This window comes from Rhyacophila brunnea, unplaced genomic scaffold (genome assembly GCF_057557595.1).
Source record: "Rhyacophila brunnea isolate RB1 unplaced genomic scaffold, BYU_Rbru_1.0 scaffold_3, whole genome shotgun sequence".
Taxonomy (NCBI): domain Eukaryota; kingdom Metazoa; phylum Arthropoda; class Insecta; order Trichoptera; family Rhyacophilidae; genus Rhyacophila; species Rhyacophila brunnea.
Genome location: NW_028232965.1, coordinates 45,227,564 through 45,253,946, shown reverse-complemented (window position 1 = coordinate 45,253,946; position 26,383 = coordinate 45,227,564). Strand labels below are relative to the sequence as shown.

Here is a 26,383-nt window from a genome sequence, read left to right as displayed (position 1 = left end):
TGATATTAAAATAATACAGCCTTCCTTATTCACATGTGCATACGGTACTTAGTTTTAATCGACTCACTTTGATTTCTTTGTTGAAAAATGTTGTTTCTCAGGATAATTAACCACAAAAATATTCCCTTCCAAAATAAAAATCATAATTTTTCTAGAAACAAAACTACATATGAATGCCAGCTAACAGAAGGATGCATAGTCCAGCATTAGTTCCAATTTATAAATACATTTGAATTTTTTCTACGGCGAGGATTAGATTATTATATTTTAAAGCAATAGATAATAGCTGTCTGTCTACTGTGAGGAAATAAAAACATGATTTATTTTATGCACTCGCAGTAACAAAAGAACATCCCGATATCCATTATTGCTTCCATTTATTGTTTATAGGCGTATACTTAACAAACTATGTAACATAAATTCAATAATATATTTTTAAAGGCCACCTTTTCACACATTAACGACCTACCATCTATATTTTAAATAATTTATTATAAGTGCACAATTTAATAAGAATGTTAGTAAATTCATTAGTTGTGTGTGCCTCTATCATCTGCGTATGAATTAAAATGACCGTTTACTAATTGTTCATGCCTCGCTTAATAATCATTTACAACTATTAATTTAATTAAATATATGCAGTGTACTTCTAAATTTCATTTGTTGTATTATTATTGGCTTGTGATCGAATTGAAATATTTTTTTGTATCATCAGACTTTTTAAAGGCGTGAGATGAGAGATGATTAAATTTCTTGCTTATTCAACGCTACATGGTCTATATATTAACTTATTAATATAATAAAAATCTTCGAAATGCAATATTGGCACTGTTTGCTAAACATTATTACATGTGTAATATTAAATTTATCCTAACCTTGTATAGAGTTGAGAAGGGGAGCATTAATTTATTAAAATTATTTTAATAGTGCCTAAAGAAAATTATGTAACACAAAATAAATTACCTGTATTGACAATCTAATTAATATTTATAACCAATGGGTACAAAGTTCCTCAAATGATTAATAATTGAAGAGCTGTGTAGAAAATGGACACTTACTAAACATTTTAATGACCACAAACAAAGTGTATCATTATATTTTACACTTTATCATTATATAACATTAGAAAATAATTCACCTTCGAATTTTGCTACTCCATTTAGAGTGCACCTTTGTGGAATAGAATATCCATTCCTGCAGTATCAGATCGAAATGATTTTTGGTGGCAATAAAGTCACTCAATGCAGAACGCCTCAATTCTACTCGCATCCGTCTTCTATCATAGCTCCTCAATTACTATTGTATTTATTCAGCTGTCTTTAATGGTTAACCATCACTTACAAACTAATAAAAGCTGCTAGAAACGGCTCACTGGTATTAAATCAGTTAACGTCCAATTCGAAAAATGTGATCACTATACTTTAATTGAGATGGAATATAGGTACTATCGACAATATAAATTATGATTATCATGCAGTAAGAACATCGAATATTTCATTAATTTGCGTGATTTTGAAAATAGTTTGCATTAAAAGTGTTCATCTTAAAACAAATTACAAAAATTCGAAGTGTAATCCAAAGTGATAATCACACAGTAATAATTCAGTCAATTCTGTGAGTATATGTACGTAATTAAATGAAATATATTTTACAATTTTATGAAAGCTTGCTTAAGTTATACTTTAATAAGACGGTTGCATTTATTCTTGTTTATAAACGATTGTGGCATGTTTTAATATTTCACGCAGAACATAACATGTGGAAAATTCGGAACATGAACAGATGTGGTATTTTTCGAGGATCATCACAATTAATCTTATCATTTTAACCTAATATGATTCATATTCAAAACGCAATCTTATATTATGTAAGTCATATACCTACTTTATAAGTGATTAATTAAGGTTATAAGTATTTTAATTTTTTTCCCAAAGCACAAATTCGTCACAAGCAGTAGCCACGAAACAACCTCTTTGGTTGAGAATCATTTTACCAAAATATTGAAACAAGGCGTTATTATTTGACACAAAACATAGTTATTCGACAAGATGTATAATTTTCTTCTAGTATATCAGTGTCTTAAGTGAGAAAACCAGTCTTGATTTGAAAAATTAAATCTGCAGAAGCACAAAAAATGTTAAATTATTTAGGGGAATGTCTATAGCTCCGAGTATTCCAACTTTTGTATGGTGCAAGTTATACAATATTTTTTAATTCCACCAGTTCATGGTACTCTTATAGCTATTGTTAAAGTTAGCATGTAGTGGTAACATACTTTATTGAAGAATTATTTGTTTTAACATCTCAAAACTATGTTTACTAAAAAAAAAGTAAATGACAACATGAAAAGAATTAGTATTTTAACATTCTTCAGTAATTATTGACTGATTGTGCACATACTGCAATATCGTAAATTAATAAAAATGGCTTTGTTTTTTCAAAAGAAAACTGCTGTAACACAGTTTAGTGTTGTACCAAGACCATTTTAAAATGTGACTAGTTATGGCGTAAGGTAGACTCCTAAAGATGACAAGCGCACTATTGTTTTATATGCAAACATATTCTTGTAAGATATTCACTATATGTAGTTCAAAAACATCTTTTATAAAGTACCAAATTCCATGGATTTGTATTGGGGAAACGAAGAAAGGAAAGCTATCTTAGTTTACCAGTCAATTTTTATAATTGTAACATGAATTATAAGTTATATTAAATTTCACATCCACGTTGGCAAATTATATTTCATAAAAGATTACAATACAAATTAATTGTTTTTTCTACACACCTCAATAATAAATTGTTGTCTATACTCTCTGTACGTAGGTGTAAGACTATTTTAGTATCATTTCTTTCAATATCAAAATAAGACGAATAATAGTTAATCGAATAAAGTGGCCCTAAGCTACAGACCTTCCCCTAATATAATATATATTTTAATAATAAAATAGGCAATTAAGTATTTGTATTACTAATCTCACTAATAATGTGTTCTATAGATAATTTTGCACTCTCTTGAAGATTGGGACTATTTGATTTGACAAATGCTTCTAAAGACACATGAATATCATTTGATCGCAAGTGCCTTCTCAGAGCTTCTCTTTGGATAAGTATGGACAAGAATTTTGAAAAGTTCTCAATAATCTCCGGTTGCATTTTAGAAATATACGCTTCGATGAGCGTATTCAGTTGTTTCCCTATTTCGGCTTTTATGAGTTCATCTGTGAGTCTGTCAGAGGTTTGCTCTTGGGATGAGACACTCGTCGGAGAAGCATCTTCGCTGTCTTGTAGATTCACATTGTCTAGTTTCTTAATTTCTTCTTCAATCGCATTTTCTTGAGGAAAGTTAGTGATGCACAGAATAGTGAGAGACATTATAGCTTCGTTCTGCATAATGGCGTGAGTTGCTACCAGCATACTGACAAGGCAATTGATGCATCCTTCCACCTATGAAAAAAATAAGAGTTACACACATGTTGTTAGGTTTTCTTATGAAAATTTCAAGTCTAAACAAATGTTTTTACTCAGTGATTAAATAACAATATTTTTCAACAACAAACATAGCTTAGATCTATTCACTAATGATATACTATCATAAATCGTCAGGTGTTCGAATTTAGAACTAAGCTCATCACATTGTAAAAAGTATTGAATTATATGTCAAATGTTAGCATAAATGGCGCCCTCACTCAGCGGACAACTAATACTGGTGGATTTATACCATATAATTTGATATTTTTTAAGTTGACCAAAAGTGGTAGATGCCATTTTGGAATTATGATGGATTATGAAAATGTAATGATCAAGTTATCTCAATTTATTTTTTCATCTTTTGTTAGCCTAATTCGCATAATGCCTATCGCCATAAGTTAGTTGTAAAGGAAGAGTTACTCAAGACTGACCAACCTTCAGTTGCGCCAACAGGCTATTGCAACCTGGTTTTCACTAGGAACTATAATAGCCTATAATATAGGGCTATAATATATAATTATATTCTTAGCATTTAGTAAACTAGGCTCGACCAAATTAACAAGAGTAATCCAAACTAAGATTCCTGCATGCTCTAGTGCAGAACAATCGTAATTGGGAATTGAAAGAGCCCTCACTTGTCTAGTGTGGTGCGATTCAGACCATGGAGTGTGTAGTGTATTCATGCACCATGTATGCCTTCCACAAAGGAGTTTCACCCATACACCGAGCCAGAAAAGAAACTGTTGCGTGGATTGATGTCTTACCTATTCCACTGTATACTTTTATGTTTTTTTTTCTTTTTAAACAAAACGTTTTCTTTCCATATGATTATTTGCACCTGTACACTAGTTAAAAACATAAACAAAACTAATACAAATAATTTTAATAGCCAATTAAAAGAACTAAACGTTCAGTTTTCATTTCTTTTGTGGTTGACGGCAAAAGCTGAGTTATCCCAATGACAAATCATCCTAGACCTAATGTACATAATATATTACCTGAATGATGCTTTGCAAGGCAGCAGCTGTATGGAGCTGTCGTATTATCCAAGCAATGAGCCGTGGGGCTTCACCCGCTGCACCCGCGTGCTCTGCCCGTGTCCCCCAATGGCACACCTTCGTCAGGACACCTGATGATACCAACTGCTCCGCAACAGATTCTAAACAAATTCACATGACATCTTCCATATTACTGTGAAATATTAAAATGTAATCCGATTTTTCTAAAACATTACTAAGAATCAATTTTATTTAGCCTGGGCAGACTTTTGTAACACCGTTGTCAAGACAACCGAAATTGGTATCGACTTAAAAAAACAGTGTAAAAATACCACTGTTTATCAGTGGCGAAGGGTGGAGGTAGGCTGTTAAGATTCGACATAAATAGTGCACACTAAACTTTCTCAGTCATACGTATTTGTTTTTATTTAACTAAGCTACAATGTGTAGATTATGTAGGTTAGTTTTGAAAATTCAATTAAACTCTGCGTAAACCAAGCCATAATAGATAATAGTCAAAAACTATGCATCTATCCATACAAAATCTAAAATTATGCATTCATAATTTTGGATATTCTATAGATAGAAGAATATTTTTTATTTATTATGGTTTGGTGGTGATCCAGGGCATAATGAATTTTAAAAAACTAACTTACACCATCAGCTGTAATATGTATTCTTAATTCCACGAAAACAAATAAGTATGACTGAAAAAGTGTGCACTATTTTTGGCGGATCGCCAAAACATACAAAAACTATTATGGTTTGGTTTAGGCAGAGTTTAATGGATTTTTAAAAACTAACCAACAGTGTCTGCACACTTAGTTCAATGGAAACAAATAAGTATGACTGGGAAAGTTTAGTGTGCACTATATCTGTCGGATCTTATCAGCCTACCTCCACCCTTCGCCACTGCTGTTTATAGTTAACGTAAAGTGTGATAATGTCTACACTGCAAAACGGGTGAAAAGAATGATGTTTTTACAGTTATTACAAAACATATTAATAACAAATGAGACAAGAAAAAATATCTATTTACCTTGACCATCGACCAACATTCTCAGAGTAGCCAATAGCCTAAACACGACATGATATTGGGAGACGTTGGGCAATATTTCTATTAACACCGGTAATATGCCATTTTCGACGGCTAGGGGCTTGTTTCTTTGCGGAATTACAAGATTTCTCAGGGCGCTCAAAATGGCATGCTGTAATCTGATATCGTCTTCACATACTTTGTGAGCCGACAGAATAGCTAAAAGGATTAAAAAAAAAAAAGATGAAACAATTTTCAATCGAAGAAACCAAAACATTCTGGTAAAATTACATTATTAAACCTGTGAAGGATTACTAATTTTTAAAAATCAACCCCACTTAATTAAAACCAAGGCAAATACAATACAACAACCAGAATTAGTTACAATTGGTGCATAGATACGTTTGTTTAATAAATAAACAAATGTGGGCTATTACTTTCAGTGAGTCTATTCTATACACAAGGTGACTATCAGTGACTATCAATGGTAGTTTATCATATTTAAGTATTGAGGTATTATAATCATTACAATTAGTTAACCGTCTAAACTCCTCTTTATGTAGTACAGGGGCTGTTCCATTAGTATTTCCCTAATCAATCAAAAAGAATTAGAATTAAATAATATATTCTTACAAAGTTATATGGAAACAAAACTATTCTAGTAAATACCACCAATTTTTCTAGCCCCAAATGTTTTTTCAAAAGTACTAGAGACAGTTTCGACCCTAAATATATTATTGCACTATTTCGTCATAAAATTTGCCATTATTCACCCATCTATAACCATGAATAAATCTGATAATTTCGAGAGTACGAAGCCAATTGTTATTGTAAATGACAATTTGCTACTTTTACCAGAGAGCAATTTGAAATAACAAATTTATTAATTTCTTTGTAAATTTTTCCCTAACTACCTTACCAAAAAATAATTTTAACTATGTCACATAATAACCCTTGCTAACACATTCTAAACAATATTACCTCATAGATATTTATCAGCTTCAATTTATTAAAGAACCCATTTAATCTTTAAAAACAGAAGACAAATTAGAAACTGGTTGTATTATCAATAAATACATTGTCATAGTTTTTATGATCACAAACAGCTCCTGATAATATGTATAATATGCATTACGAATGTATGAATATGATTAATCTTGCCATCAATAACAAATGAATATACTATCTGTATTTGAGATGTAAACTACAGTACGTCCAAATTTGGTGAAAATTTTAGGTATTAAAAAAACTAAAAAATATTTTAAAACCAGAAAGAACACAACAAAAATATATATTAGAAAAAAAGTAGGTACATTAAATCTTAACACTAAAAAATAGCAGATTTTTAATGTGTGAAAAAACATTAATTTGAATGTCATGTTCTTCAATATGAATTTACTGTAGTTTTCCTCTTGTATATAGGTAGATATGAGGTACTCAAAACAATTCATGAGCACAAATAGATTTTTAATCAGTTTATAACACAAAAAAATAAATTAATTTATTTAATATACTTAGATAAATCTTTCAGTATTAATTTAATTATGTTGGAATCGGTGCTTGATTTTCTTTATTCCATATAAAGTAGGTATGGATTTCAGTTTGATGTTAATTTTATTCATGCTCCGAGATGTAAAACACTCTACCAACCAGAAAAACACAACTGTGCGTTTGCAAAAAGAGATTTTATGAAAATAAAATTCTGGCGATGGCAGTGTTGTTTTCGTTGTTTCAGTGTGTCGGTTTGTATCACAATCGATAACAATTTCTAGTCCGTGTGTACTCACTATGGGCTGTAATTCTAAAATTATAAATCTGCAAAAGGGATCCAGCGAATGAAATATGAATATTTAAGAAATATCATTGAGATAATTAAAAACTTACACAGCAGTTTGGTGAAAACTCCAGAATCCATCATGTGCACACATTGTGTGTCGGTACGAGCAAAATTTCCTACGGCCAACACTGCGGTGGTGACCAGCTCTACGTCATCCGACCCCAGCCACTCGATCATGGCCAGATAAACCTCACCATTCCCGTCACCATAAAGCATATGCATGGGCTCATCTGAACAATGGAAATAAAATTACATAAAACTAACTGCTATAGAAGTCATCTATTATAATTGCAGTAATGGGATTGGCGTAGTAGAACTCTGTTATAATTGTTTTTTTTAACAAATGTTATGGCACGAATGTACCATATTGTAAATTAGATTCGAAGAAAAGAGAGACCCATACGACAGGGACGATGTTAACGCTGTCTACGATAACAACCATAGATATTTACAAATTAGCCCCACCTACTTCTTGCTGAAAAAAATGATATCTGTGTACATACCATACTCTCACTGGTGCCACTAGAATTCTACATTTTTTTAGGTATAGATGTTGCCAGCTGTTTCATCAACCCATCACCAGAACAGTCCAAAGATAACAAAAAATAAATATCAGCGAATATTTACTCTTGGAATGAATATAGTGCCATAGTTGAATTGGGGTATTCTCATAAACAGAGTTATCTCGTAAATTGAATGTGACAGTGGCGTACTGACGTTTTATTTTTATTATTTTATCAATGTAAAGGATAGTGATGATATTACAAAAAATACTACATATTTACCCCCAGTTAGAATAAGAACAATCAGGTCACAAGCGAGTTTCATCAAACGGCGAGTTTCTTCGTCAACCACAAGCGATCGGTGTTCTTGCAGCAAACTCCATAACAATTGAACCACTCCATCATTCGCCAATACAATTTTGACTGAGTCTTAAAAAATAAGTAAACAATACATTTTATGAGCTATCATTACATCAAAAACAAAAGAACTGAATAAATTCACACATAATGCATTTTCAAAATCCGACATGGCCACAATTCAATCGTGATAAATGACATTTTCGCGTTTTAAGCATAAGTGGTTGATATTGACGTTGTCTTATTTTTTCCATTGAATTGTATCCTCAAATTAGAACAATATGCCCATTTTATTAGTCAATAAACCCTTTATCGCAATAAATATATGCAAAAAAAATTATACACGTTGACACCTATTTGTATCTTCTGTTTTCTAACCATATTCCATCTTGATAGGATCATATTATGGGCCTTCACAGAGTGGAGGTTTGTATTAACAGATTTTTGTTTTTACGAACGAATGTTTGCTCACCCTAATAGATCCATATTCTCTCCAAACACAAATTGAAAATTGCGTATTTTCCAGACACAGGATTCGAACCTGGGATCCATGACATTAGACATTATAAGCCGATGCGTACGCCACTCGCCCATCGAGGTCGTTCTATTTTACATTGGCTGAGTATTGTGTGATATTACACATGGATTATGTACATATTTTTTGTTAGATTTTAATCATACATGGACATCGGTGTTTGCAAATAGATACTTCATAATATGACAAATATTCAATGTTGTCTGCTAACTTATTAACTATATATCTGATACAAATATTCCAGAATTTACCCTGTGAAAAGAAACCTTAATATTATTATGTCAAAATTACAATTAAAATTCTTTAAAAATCGCTATTTACCATGTTGAGCTTGTGTGTGCAAATGGACCAAACATAACTCCGAAGTCTCCATATCTGATGTACCCCTTAGTATTTTTACCACCAAAAGATTAAGTTCGTTTTCAAAAACAATTGATGGTATTTCATCAGTTAGAACACTTAATATAACAAGTGCTGTATTCAAACAATCTTCATCTACGCCTTTACGATTATATTCATATGTGAGCACTTCATGAATACGTTTTGTCAGACCAAATTCAAGCGTAGGTTTGATATAATCAACCCCGCCGAGTAAATAATTCAATAATACTTTACAGGCGTACGGTCTCACTTGAGCACATCTTTCTTTCAGTTCTTCCGAACACTCCAGGGTCTTTGGAATAAGTTCAATGACCAGTGATATCTTTTCAGACTGCGAAATCACTTCAAGACCAGCAGAGCAATCGCAACAGATATTTCCTAAAGCGCGACATGTCTGCTTCATCAACTCGGCATTATTTGAGTCAATGGGCTCGTTAATAAATTGCATTAAGCTTTTTATTATATCACTTTTCGAGTATGTGGCACGATTCGCCTCACATTTGGATAGTTCAGCAATAGCTGTTGCTGATAAACATCGTATTTCAATACTGTCACTTTGCAAGAGTATGGTTATGGAGTCGGCAATATCCAATGCAACTGGCTCTTGAGATATGACCCTCTGAAGTATCCCCTTGATTGTGTCATGATTCTCAGTACTTTGATGTTGAGTAACTATTTCCTTCAGCTCTGCAGCGCATACTTTATCTCCTAAAACCGAAATAATTTTGGTAAATTTAATAAAAATGAATCATCGGCACGATGATTCAAAAGGCATGTTCTTTATGAAAATGTACGGAATATTAGGTACATACCTTCCATTTTTTCCGAATATAAATTTTCTCTTAAATTTTGACAATATGTTAAATGAATTATCTTTGTGGTACTATTAAATGCTACATCCCAAAATATCTACCGATCGCATCACATTAAATAAAACGACGACGAAAGAATATGACAGCTATGAATGCTATGCTATGACAGTTCGTTTGCAGAGTTGTCAGTAAACATTTTTTAAAAACCCTAATTTCAAAAAATGAAATCGAATTTATTCTATCATTTTATTTAGGTACTTGTCTATGGTTTCACCATTCACCAAAGAACACATAAATAATGGGAACTGTGGTTGTAAGATTACAGTACCATTCTAGATGTGGGCTGGAGAAATAAGTATGGGGTAAACGATAAACCGATACACTATCACCGAAGTCTTGGTCTACTATGGCGACTGGCTTTCGCATTTCTATATTAATCTGTTCTTATTATTCGAATTTGACTTTGAAGTCTTTTGAGATAAGCTTTGCTCTTCTTTCTTCGCGTGAGCTTTGATTCTACTAATTTATCTTCATTTTCTCATGTCGTTGATCATTCCTCTACTTATTTACTAAAAGCATTGAAAAGTAGGTATACCTATTTTTTATACATCCCTATATTATAGGTACCTATTTACCTATATTCATGGTTTTTTGAGTATCCGATCCTAAGATCATTATGGGCCTCCTAAGGCTATATTAACAAATTTTTGATGTCACGCGAAATAAACAGTAAACCCTTGCTCAACCTATTCGGTACATACTCTGGGCTAAACACACATTGAAAACCAACCTGTGAATTTGCGAGACCCAGAAACCATGATATAAACCATTATAATATATAAACCACTCGGCCACTGTGGGCATCGTGGGATTTTTTGTACACAGATAAATAATTGAGCATATTATTATTTGCTATTATTATCAATGATTAGATACCTACCTACCTTAGAATTTTATATTCCCTCAAACGGTCAACTTTATAAATTACCTATAAAATAAATGATCAGATATTACCAATATAGGTAATATAGAACATACCTACATAATAATAAATAGAAAGTTACATTCTCAAATCTTGAGTCTTATTTGTCGAATAAAAGAAAATAGTTTATTAAATATAAGTATTAATTAATAGCATAAATACAACAAGGTTCCGGTTCATGAAATCCCCAAAATTATTACTCTATCTCGTGGAAAAAATGACTTGACCATCTGAGCTAGATAGGCTAGGTCTATGTACCTATATAAAGCCTTCCCCAAACCAAAGCGAATATTCGCAGCGAATTCGCAACGCCCTCGCTGTCGCTGTCGCTACCGCTTGGATTTGATGCGAATTTCGCGTTTGGCCCCACACCAAAGCGTCAGTGACGCAGCCATAAACTAAATAATTTTATTTACGCGCCAGATTTAAAATTGTAAATAATATTAATATTTTACGCCAAATATTCTATAATTTTTATGAATTAAATATGAAAAATATACGTACACTATAGCGCTTTCAGAATTGCTACAACTTTTACCCACTTTGCGTAAAGTGTATTTTAATTATCTGAAACAAGGTGGCAGCATTGGATGCAGCCATAGACTAAATACATATACGAATGTCAAAGTGACAGTTGTGTGTTGACAAAATGTACACGTCTTCTGAATGCTTATTACACGCTGAAGATATAATGAGATGGCGTGCGACAAATTACATCGACATTTAATATAACCTTACTTTATGACAGGGCAAGATTGCCATGGCTCATAGGTAAGATAGATTTACTCAGTTTCATAACTGCACATATTATAAATAAGCATTTACCATGAAGGGTTAACAGGATTTGAAGGTAATATGCTATTGAAATAACATGTCTCCGTTATTTGAATTGTAGGTTTTGACTATTTTGCGTTTCTACGCAGAGGGAGCGTACCAAAAACGGGTAGGCCAAGTCTTCTGCGCAATGAGCCAGGCATCAGTAAGCAGATGCATAGGAAACGTGTCCGATGCTACTCGTATAATAGCAGTGCTTAGTAATACTTACATACAGTCGCCATACAGCGCTGACAGTCTTTAGTGTTGTGTTGATACCCTCTGATCAATTTATACAATATTACAATGTACATGTCATGTAACTAGAGTAACTGCGCATAGACACAAGTAAATTACCTACTCAATAAGAATTTAACGGGAATATTATTTTGTGTCGGTAAAAATATTTTTTAATTTCAGACTTCAAGAAAGGGCAGGTTTCCCGAAAATCATTGGGTGCATTAACTGCACCCATGTGCAAATATACCCGTCATACTTGGAGACTTTCAAAAATGAGCGCAGGAAATTTTCTGTAAATGTAAAATTCGTAATAAAATCTATGTTGTTTCTGATACATTCATATTCATTACGTATAATATCATAACATGACATTTATTTTTATGCAGGTATCTGACATGGACATTCTGGCAGTGAGTGCCAGATTTCCTTTGAGTGTTTATGACCAATTCATATTTAATGGATCGTTGGTAAAAACTGAAATGAAACATCTACAGAACGACAAGAATTGGGAATTTTGTTCTATTAGGGAAGTATGTTAAACTTTACTTTACTATGGCAGTACCAGTAACAAATATTTTTGTTTGGTTTATATTCATCCGTATTTTGTATAGGTACTTCAAAGGAATCAAAATTTTGCATAAAACAGTTTTTTAATTATTTAAATCCTGATTTCTAATATTTTTACAACTTTCAGTCGAAAACATATTCAAATTAACAGACTGTGTATATTGAAATCATTCTAGTGCCACCATAGGCCAGCCAGACTCACTACACGGCTGCCCGCTGTTTGACCAGGGATGTGATTGAGTGTTTTTGGATAATGGACCACACCAGATCGCATAGCTACAGCAACAAGTGCAAGACCAACCGTGGCTATACATACAGTATACATGTATATATTAAATATAATTTATGTATATTTATTTATGGCTTATACACCGAAACAAAATATGTCACTTAACTGTACTTGAATATTTTTGCAGGATCATTCAATAAAAAATACTTGGTTTAGGTTAAGAAAGTTTTAATAATCATTTTTGCACAGAATACAAGAAAAATATTTATATAATTATTAGAATTACAATGAGCTTTAAAAGTAACACGATATTGTAATAAAATGGACAAATATGAAAAAAAATAACAATAAATTGTACATAGATAGGTAGACAGGGTTCAGATGATTCTGGCAGTGCAGGCGACTCATTTAGGTGTCAGTATTGTTACTTTCAAATGACAATAACACCGTTCCAATGTGATTCGGTCGTGCCAGAAGACTCTGTCCTTCCTCTATTTAGTAACCGGGCGTTTTACAACTTTAAATGAAAATTAAGTGGGTATATAGATAGTATATTTTTTCTAGTATAATATTATTTAATTAGGTGACTTTTTATTTCTTTATTACTTGAAATGGTGTTTACATGGTAGATGGATTATAATGGTTTTGAAATATAGTTATTTTTGTTAATTCTACTTTAACTGAGTCATTTACCTTGACAGCTGTTTCGGCACATAAACTCATTTTCGGAACATTCAACAATAATTTGTGATTATAAAAGAGCTACAGGTCACGTAGCAAATTAAATACGCTTAGTTAAATAATAAATACGTACCAAATATTTTACAAAATACACCACATACATCCATCGAATATGGTAAATAAAATACAGATTCAAGTATCAAACAATTCTTGGATAAATAGATGTTTATGTAAGTATATGTTTTTTTAAATACTTACATGATACTGTGTTGTATAACATTTAAATTTATATTTTTGATTTTGATTTACATACTTAAATGTACCTACATAAATTTGTAATGTACAATAGGTACTTAATTACATTTTTAACATTAGGAAATTACCATTATTCGATTCTATCCACCCGCCATGTCTATAATCACCCCAACGCTGGATAGAAAGAGACATCACACAAAATTGGCTGTTTGATAATAAATGGTAGTTGAAAAATATTTTAGGGTATGATTATGTCCATAGAAACAGGTTTTAAGTCATTCATGTTTGTCCCAATAATGTGTAGCAGAAAAATAAAAATTTTAAAAAGGGTCTTTTCAGTATTCACCCCATTCTACGGCAAACATTTTTCTTAATAAAAATAGGTACATCAATAGAGGAATCATAAAATGGACCTTGGCCCTCGCCCACGCCTTATTCATCCTTGTATATTATATTATCACACTTAATGTTTTGGAAAATTCATTAACATTGTGCACAAATGCCACTTTTGTTGATTGACACTTCACTTAGTTGATCTCTTTGTTCACGTGAAGTACAATAAAAGTATGTAGCAGCGAAGAACTAGAGACCGAAAATAGTGGAAGGAGCTAGAAGAGGCTTTCATCTAGCAGTGGAATGACCCCGACTGATGTTTATGATGAAATATTATTTTATTCCTGTTAATGCCGGGGGTTTCATTTTTAATTTCTTCTGGTGCTTTGTACCTACGTTGAAAGGTTGAAGATCTTTGCTAAAATTAAATTCATCACAAAGCATTAGTATATCTCCAACATCATTCAGGTAGGTATCCATGATGATAATATAATATTATGTACTTAGAGGAGGTACCTGACCTTTATATTTACATGCACATAAAATTATTAATCTTATTGCCTAATGCAGACCAAGATATACCTACCTACATAATATTACATGAACAGAAGTTTAAGAACATCTCAATTAAGTTTAAAATGTTTGTAGGTATACAAATTAATGTGAAACAGAAAACATTGGTTATGTTAGGTAGGTACATGGAACATGTAGATATTATCTTGGTTCGCGGTCGGCACTGGGCAAAACCAGTTTATTAGCTCAATATACCTATACATAATGAAGGAAATATATACCTAGTAGGTATATAGGTACATAATATCGTTTTTGTGATTGAGGTCTCTTGAGATCAAAAAACAAACACAACCTAGGTATGTCCTACTGTAAATAACCCGATAGTAAGTAGTATGTAAGGTTTTTGGTCTAAAACCTTACAAAATACCACAATGACGACATGGAGTACCTACTTATCTACCTATATGTAGGTATATTATATCTTTAGCTACAATAGAAATGCTATGCTGCATAATGTTAGATGCAAAAAAATAATCTTAAAGACTACCTATCTAACCTAAAAAAATATTATCAACGAATATAAAATGGGTATTTACGTGACCGATACCGAATATGATTGAAGTAGGTATTGTAAATGATACCTAATTATAACATTATTGATATGACTGCTCGAAAGTCGAAACCAAAACGTCAAACGATCGCAATAAGTAAGAACTGTCAGTGCACTAACAATCAAAGTTATAAAGTTTCTGTTATTAAAGGCTGTGCATGACGCAAATTAATAATTTGTATTTTTTAAATATCGGGACCTTAGATTAAAGTTATTTATTTATAATAGCGTATTCATCCTGTCAAAAAACTTTACATACTTTGGTTAGACAAAGATACCTACATAATATTATTATGACGACCTTCATACCATTTTCAACAATTTCCCTGCCAATTTCATCCCATATCTTATCTTTCTTTCTTATGTTTTGTAGTCACTGTCAGAGAAATCATAAAGGATTGGATATTTCCGGACCAACTCGATCAGCTGCTCAATGTTTTCGCCATTTTGATTTTACTAATTCCCTTGGCGAAATTGTCCGCCGCGAATAAATTCGCTGTCGACAGAGTTCCCGAAAATCGCAGCGAATATTCGCTGCAAATTCGCACTCAAGACGCAAGGCGGTCGCGCAAGCGTGCTCTGTCCCGTAAGCCAATACGAGCTTGATTGGCGAATAATTCGCTGCGAATATTCGCTTTGGTTTGGGGGAGGCTTAACAATAAAATCTAACATTTATTTTTATAAATATACATAAAATTAATAACCAAGTTAATATTTTCGAAAAATTATTGAACGCTCCGGTTCGTAAAATTTTCCATTTCGAGCCCTGAATTAAACATTCTTTTATTGAACATACATTCTTAATTCTTAGTATTAGTAGTAGTGCAAGTATAATAGCAAAAATTTGAAGTAATCCTGACACCGATTAGTAATTAAGGTAATTCAATACTTTGATTCAAAATACAAAAGCCGATTACCAATAAGTAATCCAATTTAGAAAGCGCTTTACAGAGTATTGCATTGCTTAGATATGACACATATATAGCTCAGTGGTCAGTGCACATTGGCGCGAATCCCGGGGGCGTAGGCTCGAAGCCTGCTGGATGTCGTATTATTTTCAAAAAGATTTTTTCAATTGGTTACATACATATTCCTCAGAAGTGTTATTCTAATTACGCACAAATAAAATTATTAGTTATGAATGGATGGGGACGCTAACAACATAGATAAAGTAAGACAAGATAGTACTTTACCTAATACGGTTTTCACCATGAAGTTTCTTAAATCGTGGAGCCAATCTAGACACAAAGTATCTCCTGCATAGGCAAAAAACTATGCTCATGTACTCAAAATAGCGATACATTATTGTATACGTAGGTACCTACAACGCAATGACGACCCATGTAATATGTAGGTAGGCAGATAATGCACAATTTTTCGGCGGCGGATAAAAGAATAAACGAGAATAATACAATTTGTTCGCAATATTTTTCATATTGATAATATTTTTCGTCTACTGCGCCAACAAACTTTTCATACATTTTAATATTCTAGAAAATTTATCGAACGCTCCGGTTCGTATTTTTTCCACTTCGAGCGCTGATTTATACACCAATAAATAAGTGTCGACTTTGACTCTTTGGGGTTGAAGTTGAAAGATTTTCTGGGGTATTTGGATAATATTATCACAATATGGAATTTAATGAATGTCAATAAGTTAATTTCAACCATTCGTAGTGGACTAACCAATATTGCAGAATGCAATTCAAGTTTATTTATGACTTGTTTAGGTTAGGTTTTGTAAACTATGTATGTATCTACATATTGATCGCTTTTTTGTAAAAATAACCCTTCAATAATGCATAGGTATCAATTTAATTATAAATTGAGAAAACAATCAATTTAATATTATAAGTACAATCGTTTAAACGACAAAAAAATATAATGGAACAAATTTAATGCTTGCTAGCTAACAATAAAAGCTTGGAATATGAGCGAATTGAATGTTAAAAGTAAACAGTGAATTAGGTATCTTGTATAGTCGTGATATTCATTCATTATGTATTCTGAATTCGGTCTGTTCCAGAAATAGTGTATCGCTCTTCATGTCAATATAGTATTATTATTATTAGAGAGGAACAAAAATGTAGTGCCACGGCGCACACGCGCCGGCAGGACGACGCACGTCGCGAAGGATCGATAAGATAAATGCGCTAACGGGATTGGCTGCAAGAAATCAATACAACGCGCCGATTCTATCGATTTTTAGTTATTTGTTTGCGAGCACTGCCATATTTTACTCGACCAGTTATCGTCTCATAATGAGAGCTAATTAACATAACCGCGATTCCTTCATTATTTCTACTGCAAATAATGATCCATACGATTTCGTAAATTTCATTGTCCGTAGTAAATCCGTGCGTATTTTCATTATAAACGACGAATTTTCTTTTAAGGAAATGTAGTATGCTTCTGTCACTGTTCAACTGACTGCATAGTACACGTGTGGGAGTGAGATAAAATATGTTTACACTGTTATAAATAGGAGTATGTTTGAAATCCTTTTTCAGGTAAGATTGATAATTAATTTTGATCTTTTCATAAGCATTATTGATGAAATGTTTCGTATTATTTATTAGATATTCCAAATCAATTCAATAACTGAAAGTTGGCGTTATTTTTATCGTTTAATAAAAACGAGGTGGAAGGTAATAAATGAAATGGTTTTTATAAGTTGTGTTTACAGTTTCCATGTCCTATTAAATTTATCAATTAATTTCAAATTATAATATTTTTCTTTAGTTGATTATTTATTTGGATGTTATTTTGAAAACAGCATTACCCACTTATTATTATAAAAATGACATAGGTAAATAAATCCTACTCTTTCAGTGAAAACTCCACTATTAAATTACGTGTGTAATAATATATTATATTAAGGTATTTAATCTTAATAATAATTCAAGTTATATTATATACAAGATATGAAAGCTTAAATATGTCACTAATTTAAGTCGAGAAATAATAATATATTAGGTATTTATATTGCAGACGGAGTTAAATCATTAACCTGAATTAGTGTTGAGTGCAACGATGGCGTCTAGTTTGGACAGCTACCAGCTGAAATGGCACTCTCATGCAAATCATCTAAATGGGTCGGTGGCAGCTTTGTTGCGGTCAGAGCGCTTCACCGATGTAGTTCTGTGCACTCTAGATGGTTGCCAAATACCAGCGCACAAGTTCATATTGAACTCATGCAGCATTTACCTGAGCAACCTGTTTGAGAGTCAAAGATCATCCCTGCGATTGGGAAACTCCGTTGTTTATGTTGTACTGCCATCTGAAATCACTACGAAAGCTCTGCACATTCTCATTGAATATATGTACAAAGGTAAATATTATTTTTTACTGTCAATAGTTGTTGCCAAAAGACTATCATAGAATTATCATTACTAGTGCAATTAATTTAAAATATTAGGGTCACTTTTATATAGACCGATACACGATAATATTCTTTAATGCAGTATTTTTAATATGTAAACATTTCATTTAAATTATATTATATTTGGGTTAATACCATTTATATTTTCCTTCTCCTTTTGTTACACTATGAGCTTGTTACAAAATTTCAAATAAAGACACCAGTGGTGTAGTGATTGGTAAATAAAATAGTACCGGGGCACTGTTTTTAAAAATCCTAATCGACCAACTAACTTGTCGTCCACACCCACTGTTTCTAAAGTACATTTGTATAATTTCAATCAATAGGTATTGGAAATCTAACCCAGAATAATACTAAGGTTAATGGTTATGAATCATCATCAGTCAGGGTCGATCCATAGCTCCCTTCACTCTTATCGGTCCTTAGTTTTTCACTGCAACGTAGATCCACCAAACTGTATGAAAATATCCCACTTTATTATGAATAGCTGGTTTATGAATATTTAAGTTCACAATTATTTTACCTAGCTCAAAATAAATTACAAATTGATTCAAAATTATTGGAGAAGTGACGGAGCACGCTCCCCCTGAGAAAAGAGTTTCAGGTTGCTTTGGTCCCACTACATCACTGTATATGACCCAGCCCAATCGCCAGATATCAAATAGTACTCAATTAATATGCTCTCACTACTGTAAATTTAATTAAACCTGTTTAAATGATAGGTTGGATCATCGTAAGTTTTTTATTATCCTGTATAAATAATTAATCGTTACAAATCACGGTCACATAATGAAGTTCCCATATTTACTATGAAGTCTATCCGGGACTGAAAGAAAAATATTTCCCATTTGTTTATAAATTATATTTTGTTTCTTTAGGAGAAACAACTGTTTCAAATGAAATATTGGATACAGTCCTAAAGGCAGGAGATTTACTGAAAGTGCGAGGACTTTGGAGACAAAATGAAAACCAAAATGATACAGCAGACAAAATTACCACCGATAAAGTCACAGAAATTGTCAAGAAGCCACAAGTTGTAGCTAAGAAACCTGAGACAAACGATGTACAAATGCCAAAAATATCTGTTAAAAAAGACGACAAATTACTTAAGACATATACACCCGTCCAACACTTGAATATAACAAGGCAATCTTTTATCGGTCCGCCGAAGCTAGTATTTATTAAAACGTCAGGCGAGGCCAATTCTAAATTAAGAGCATTGGCTCCGAAACCTGTAGCTCAAACTATTGTCGTGACTCCAGATTTACAGCATCATGTTGTTGAAAAACCAAAGTTGAAGGAAATACAAGAAAACCCGAGCAACTTTGATGCAGACATCAAGGCAAAAAAGAATGATAAAAAATACGTGAAAAAATCAAAAACCGATCACTCCAAAGATACTCAAGAACGCAATTCCTCGGATAAAACCGTTCTAAAAAATAAAGACAATAAAACCGGTACTTTAAAAATCGCAAAAGGTAAGTTATCATCACACAAAATATCATCATTATCATTGTCATTTGTGGCACTACAACCCTTGGCGGATCTTGGCCTCCTCCAAAAACTTTTTCCATTGTGGATGATCGAGTGTAAACACTTTCCAGTTGCTTTGGTCGAGCATTCTTAAATCACCCGTCCAGGCATCTCAGTTTCGGCCAATCAAATTCAGTCTCAGATTCACAATTTTTTTCAAAAAGTGTGTTTAGACCCCGAGCATGGGTTGATTGAGCAAGTGGCTAACATCCACATATTGTGAAACAAAAATCTGTTAAGAAATCTCTTTATGAGGCAGCCCAGATCCACGTGGAATTGTAGAGCCAATTTTATTCTAAATAATACGATGACATCACTGAAAGTAGAGGCTTAATGACTCTTTAATAACCCATGTAGTGACATCTGTCTTTTTCATCAGATTTAGCATAGATGTTTGATTTAAATGAAATTAATGTGTTTTTATTATTGTAGGTAGTATCAATTTGAGTGATGCACAAATGAATGACATGACAATAAAACTGGAGCCCGATTGGGCAGATGAAAATGATATTATGGCCGATGACATGTTTCAAACTGATGAGATGATTATCAAACCTGAACTTGAAGACATTATAGCCGAAGATATTCAAGAGGAAGAAGAACAGGTTAGAAATGGTTCTTCTTTATTCTATTTTCTTTAACGATTTCCTCTCCTTAGGTGGAAAAAAATCTTCTCTCAAAAGTTAATGCTACCCTGACCACTATAATAACGTAACACTACTGCCTGTGTGCATTTACTTGCATTTAAGCATTGAACAAGTATTAAAGTAGACTTTTGAACTCGACCATGATATTCGACACTACTGCTCCTAGAGATGTAGTTATGCATGTTGACACATCCGGATACTACGACACATTTCCATAGCAGTAATGTCGAATGTCATGGACCATTAGCATTTTTGAAAGTTTACTTATAGATGTTCTGTTATACTGTGTGACTGATATCTTTTAGAGTTCAACATTATTGCTAGTTCTAAATACACATAAGCATTGTAAAATGACTTTTACATGTCACATTTCAATGGGAAATTCTAATATTTTTATATGTTCTAAAATTTACAGATATATAGTCCGTTAACCTGCGAGCTGTGTTTTGAAGTGTTCCACATCCCTGCGGAGTGGGTTCGTCACATCCAAGGACATGCCGAATCCACAACGCAACCGCCAACTAGAAAACGGAAGGCAAGATCTGCAGTATGTACATTTAATAATCGACGGAGCAAATGATTATCATTTGACTGGCTGTGAAAGAAATAATATTGATAAATCATAATTTAGATATATTATTACCATAAGTATCAAAATCCGTCTATCTGGTGTATGAAAATTTTCCCAATCTATTCTCCATTATTCTCATTTCCGATGCATCTTTTCTCTAGTCGCTTATGTTAACCAAATTCTATATTTGAATTTAGGGGTCGTCCATAAAGACGTCACACGATTTTGAAATTATTTTGAACCCCCGTCCCACCTCCTATTGATTCATCACAAAATATTTTACCCTTCTATCTAGATTATATTACATTTTTCCATCCCATTTGTAAAATGTAAACCTGTTGAAAATGGTTGATTATAATAATATTATCACCGGCCTTCTTGGGCTCTTAGGCGGAGATGGCAGACCGTGATAATGTCATGGCCAAGAAGCAGGGGTGGGGGACAGAAACGCACGGTGTATTTTGTTGAGGCTGGTTTATTTTATCGTAGATACAGGTTATTGTCGTGGCGGTGGGTTGGTAATGGCGTGGTGTTGCGGACTGGGCTACTGGTTGCTTGGGCTGCAGACGTGGTGTCGCGGGCTTGGCTGCTGGGGCTTCGCATCCGAGGCGAGGCTCGCTGTCCGGCGTCCAATGGGAGAGAGGATCGGGGCTTGCGGCTTGGCGTGCTGCCGATGTGGACCTTTGTTCCCTGGAGATGCTTGAGAAGTCTCCCGACGCGGTCCTTTTGGCGGGAGATGTGTCTTGGCTTCGCGTCCGAGGCGAGCAGAGACGATGCTCGCTGTCCGGCGGCCGAGGCAAGAGCAGAGATCCTGGCTGTTCGGCTTTTTGGCGGGAGATGCTAGCTGTTCGAGGTCCGAGGCAAGAGGGTTTTTGCGGTCGATGCTGCTCGTTCGACATCAGGGGTAAGAGAGCGAGATTTTTCACGCGCGTCCAACTGTCAGGCGACGTCATGTTCGTCCGTCGGTCGGGAACCTCCCTGCTTTACCAACGGCGCTGTTTCGAGCGGCCGTTTTTGGTAGACCGCGTCTGTGTTTTGGCGGGAGCATAGACGAATTTGAATTTCAAGGAGGCGGGCTCCGCTCGGCCGAGGGTTGCGAAAACCGCGAAGAGTGAACGTAGGCTGTGGGGTATGGGAAAGTTGATGGTTCGGTCCGTCCTTTGAGGTGGTCTCCTGTGGGAAACTTCCATCTGGTATCAATATGTTATCTTGGAATATTTTATTTTCAGAAAAAAGTGGTTGGTTTTGTGATTTCACATTTTCCACAACCCTCCCTTTTGTCACAAATCATCATATTATATCACATCCCCTATTAGAACGCCATATATGGACGACCCCTTAGGCCTAAGAGTGGTCTCATGGTCAATCAATCAACCCATATAAACAGTGTGGTATTTTGTAACCAAAATCTCCCAATAATGAACACAGAATATTTAAATGAGATGAATGAAAACCTTTCTTTATATTATTGGTGTCAAATCGAACAATGAATGTTAATTTTAATATTGTTTAATCTTTCAGAGTGATGATACAGATGAAACAACAGCATTGTTACGATGCGATTTATGCCAGAAACATTTCCCCAATCCTGGAGAATGGGTGAGACATATTCAAAGCACCCATACTGAAACAGGTATGATATTAATAATTATGAAAACAATTTAAATAACACATCTTATCCTTTGGATTGAAATGTTTTGCTTCAACTTTAACATTATTATTACAGTGGACCCATCATTGTCCAGTAACCTCTGTTGAAGATAATATTATTTGACTGACTGCCATAACACACCGCTTTTATGTGATTCATAAATTTAATTTAGGGAGGTGCATATGTTGGAGCAAATAATTTTATAAAATGTTTCGCTTTGAAATTACTTTCATTGTTCATTATTTCTTTTTTCTAACTAAGTCTCCACTAAACTGGAAAAACTCATGGTCTACTGTTGAAATTAGCAGCAATCCATTTTGCACTAAAAACCTGTCCGTTGGAGCAGACCCTTTTTTGAGTTGCTCCGGACCTAATCCTTGCGCCAGCTCCGCTGCAGGGTCTGCTCCGCTCCGGGTAAAAAGTTTTAATAGGTATTATATTATGTAAGTATACAAATGTTAAGAATTTAAAAAAAATAAGTAGTTTTAAAATAAGGTTTATTATTCATCATTTTCATTATTAATTCTGTTAAACAAAATATCTGTGAACTTATTAACGAAGTGTTAAAAAAATGAGGTTATTTATTTTATTACTCGGTAGTGTTACAAAGACGTGTCAAATACAATATTTTCATTGGATTTTAGGACGAAAATTTAATATTAATAAAAAAACATCCAGCGCAGTGGTGCAATACAAATTTTCCATGCTCGGGCTCCGCTCCAATGCTCTGCTAAAAACGTTTCAGAAATTCCATCAAGTGTTTTAATATTTTAGTTTCATGGCAGTCTCTCTTGTTACAGTCGAACTCTTTGGTCATAAAACTATTTTTGTTTCACAGAATTAGCAATGTGCAATAACAGTGCTCCGCCCCGACGACACAACAGATATGTAGACGGTGATCAGAACAAAACTTGCGACCACTGCAAGAAGATATTTCCTTCACACGCTTCCATGGTGATCCATCTACGAACTCATACAGGTATATTGAAAACATCTCTGATGTATGTAGTATTTGATATCTCAAAGGTAATTTGAATCACACAAATCCATCTGATTTAGAAGCTAATTTAGATAAAGAATTGAGAATTTAGTTAAATGGCTAGAAATGAAAAAAAATAGACTTCCTAAGAGAAAATCGGTGGCGTTTCCCATGAGGTCATCTCCATGCGACCTCCGCCGGGCTCTTAACTCCTTATCTAAGTTATTTAGTTACAACTGATTTAGAATAAATAACATTAGACATATTTACCCTATTACTACTACTTCACTTGATCGATCCTAAGAGGATCATATGGGCCTCTACAGGGTGGAGGTTGTATTAAGGCCATGCATTAGTTGAGGCACGGTCTAAAAAGATCGTTGCTAGGCGATGCGCGGACTGCGGGTCGCGGGTGCAAATGACACCTGTCAAACGAAATATTATTTTTCATATAAATCCAACATACGTTCATTTTATGTTCTGTTTATTGTTCTATTAGTAACAATAATAATATATTCATTGACATGTTTTCTTTTTAAAGTAAATGGGTAACGTTTTTAGTCATCTTTACACGATTTTAGAATTAATTGACCCGTCGCCATCACGCAGCAAAGTGACGTGCTTCTGGCTCGAGATTCTCTCAGTGAATGGCAGCGAGTCCAAAATTCCGTCGCGCCTACAGTTGGAAATTATTTGGCGTTTCACTGATGCGTCACCTTAACAGATTTTGCTTTTACGAGAAATGGATGTTAGCCACTTGCTCAACCTATTAGGTCCATACTCTGACTCTAAACACAAATTGAAAAACAATATGCGTATTTGCCAGACCCAGGATTCTAACTTGGGACCCCCAACATTATAAGCCAACGCTTAAGCCAATCCAAATAACATTAATGATAAAATAAGAGAATGAATAAAAAAAAATCTACTAGCATATGTAGCTCATTTAACTGACTGTAAATTCAGTCTATTCGTAATTATAAAGAAAATACTACAATCTGTATTATTAAACATTATTTGTTTTCTTCAATCTCAAAGGGAGTGGGTTATAGTTTTTTTAATAAGCTTGTAAATATAGTCCGCACAGTAAATTCTTCAGGTACAGAGAATTTAAAAATGTTTTCAGGGGAACGGCCTTTCGTGTGCGGTCTCTGCAACAAAGGTTTCAATGTGAAATCGAATCTCCTTCGCCACCTGCGAACTCTGCACGATACCATAGTGAGCCCCGGAAATGTGCCCCTGCTGCAAGAGGACGTCATCACCACTCCATCGTCCCCCAGAGATTCATCAAATGATCCGCTCGCCTCCACTTCTTCGGAGAAAAGCGCCGAGAAGGGATCTTGAGACAACGCGGAGGTGGAGAGGAAAGATAAGGTGGAGCATGTCGTATTACGCAGGACAGTGGTGAAGAGAAGACCGTTGAGAGTCGCATCGAAACGAATTGTCAGAAAAGTTTTGAGCAAGCGGCGATCTTCTCGAGACTTGAAAGTCACCAACTATTCATTGTTCCTGAAACAACGAGCTCAATTCTTTTCGGCCAAAAAGTGGAATTAACATTTTATGATACTTGATAATGAATAATGAAATTTTTAAAGATAATTAATTTAGACGACATACATGTTATGCCGCATTTATCCCAAACGAGCGAATGTTTGTTCTTCCCCCACTCCAGTGAAATTCTCCACTTTTTCTCGAGCGAGCATAAGAATTTCGCTGGAGTGGGGGAAGAACAAACATTCGCTCGCTTGGTCTAAATGCGGCTCTATGATTTATCAAACCAGAAGCTTATCGCTCGTGTAATTTTTTTTAACAAAATCTTAATCATATGGAAGTTATGCATTTATTTTAATTATTTTGAAGCCACATATATTATATTAACATCCACAGAATAAAAAACGTATGATGCCAATAATTTGGGGAAAACAAAATGCATGATCAGCGGTCTTATTCTGACAGTGCTGCTTTACAGTAGCGAGTCATGGCATCTTACGCAGACTTGGAGCGACTGTTTGCTGAACTTTGAAAGCGGATGCTTGCAGCGGATACCGAGTCCCGTGGTATGACTTCAACAGTAACAAAGAGAAAAGAAGGCAGAACATGCAGCCACTAATCATATGTGAGCTGAAGATGCAATTTTAACTCAGCCACGTGCTGCGGACGCCCCAAAAGAATCTCAAGTCAAGTCAACCGGATTAGTCAAGGTCACTAAATACCATCAATAGGGCGAATATGACAGACCATATGCCTAAGCTAAGAAGCGACATGAACAAAAAAGAAGAAATTAGGTAACTTATCACATTGAAATATTCAACGTCTATTGTGTATACATATTTTGTCTAAACCAAAGAGTGAGAGTTGCAAGCTAACATTATTTGACAGTTATATACTTAATTTAGTGGTGAGTTTATTTCCAAATTTGACAGGCGGACAACTTAAAATGGTACATTCACATATAAAAAATAATATTATT

General features: G+C 34.0%; 3 protein-coding genes across 5 annotated transcripts; 2 read left to right on the top strand and 1 right to left on the bottom strand.

Moving 5' to 3' along the window:
* Nucleotides 1-2,819: 2,819 nt before the first annotated feature.
* vimar (visceral mesodermal armadillo-repeats) lies at nt 2,820-10,117 on the bottom strand. The gene is made up of 7 exons (XM_085952215.1): nt 9,928-10,117; nt 9,056-9,823; nt 8,125-8,271; nt 7,387-7,569; nt 5,506-5,721; nt 4,467-4,627; nt 2,820-3,444 (listed from the first exon to the last, which is right to left on the bottom strand). The coding sequence occupies exons 1-7, from the start codon at nt 9,932-9,934 to the stop codon at nt 2,953-2,955; spliced, it is 1,974 nt and encodes a 657-aa protein (XP_085808341.1). The 5' UTR covers nt 9,935-10,117; the 3' UTR covers nt 2,820-2,952.
* Nucleotides 10,118-11,522: 1,405 nt separating this feature from the next.
* Nucleotides 11,523-12,977, top strand: LOC147068418 (uncharacterized). 3 transcript variants are annotated; one of them, XM_085952217.1, is made up of 4 exons: nt 11,539-11,680; nt 12,143-12,254; nt 12,349-12,492; nt 12,706-12,977. In XM_085952217.1, the coding sequence occupies exons 1-4, from the start codon at nt 11,670-11,672 to the stop codon at nt 12,751-12,753; spliced, it is 315 nt and encodes a 104-aa protein (XP_085808343.1). In that variant the 5' UTR covers nt 11,539-11,669; the 3' UTR covers nt 12,754-12,977. The 3 variants fall into 3 exon arrangements, 2 of the variants coding, with proteins under 2 accessions (XP_085808343.1, XP_085808342.1); XM_085952216.1 differs by having other exon boundaries at nt 12,143-12,260; XR_015071312.1 differs by lacking the exon at nt 12,143-12,254 and having other exon boundaries at nt 11,523-11,680.
* A 4,261-nt stretch (nt 12,978-17,238) lies between these two features.
* LOC147068417 (uncharacterized) lies at nt 17,239-26,178 on the top strand. Its single transcript, XM_085952213.1, has 8 exons — nt 17,239-17,660; nt 18,142-18,481; nt 19,411-20,010; nt 20,498-20,670; nt 21,128-21,259; nt 22,805-22,916; nt 23,773-23,913; nt 25,040-26,178. Exons 2-8 carry the CDS (start codon nt 18,184-18,186, stop codon nt 25,255-25,257), a joined length of 1,674 nt encoding a protein of 557 aa, XP_085808339.1. The 5' UTR covers nt 17,239-17,660; nt 18,142-18,183; the 3' UTR covers nt 25,258-26,178.
* The last annotated feature ends 205 nt before the right edge of the window (nt 26,179-26,383 follow it).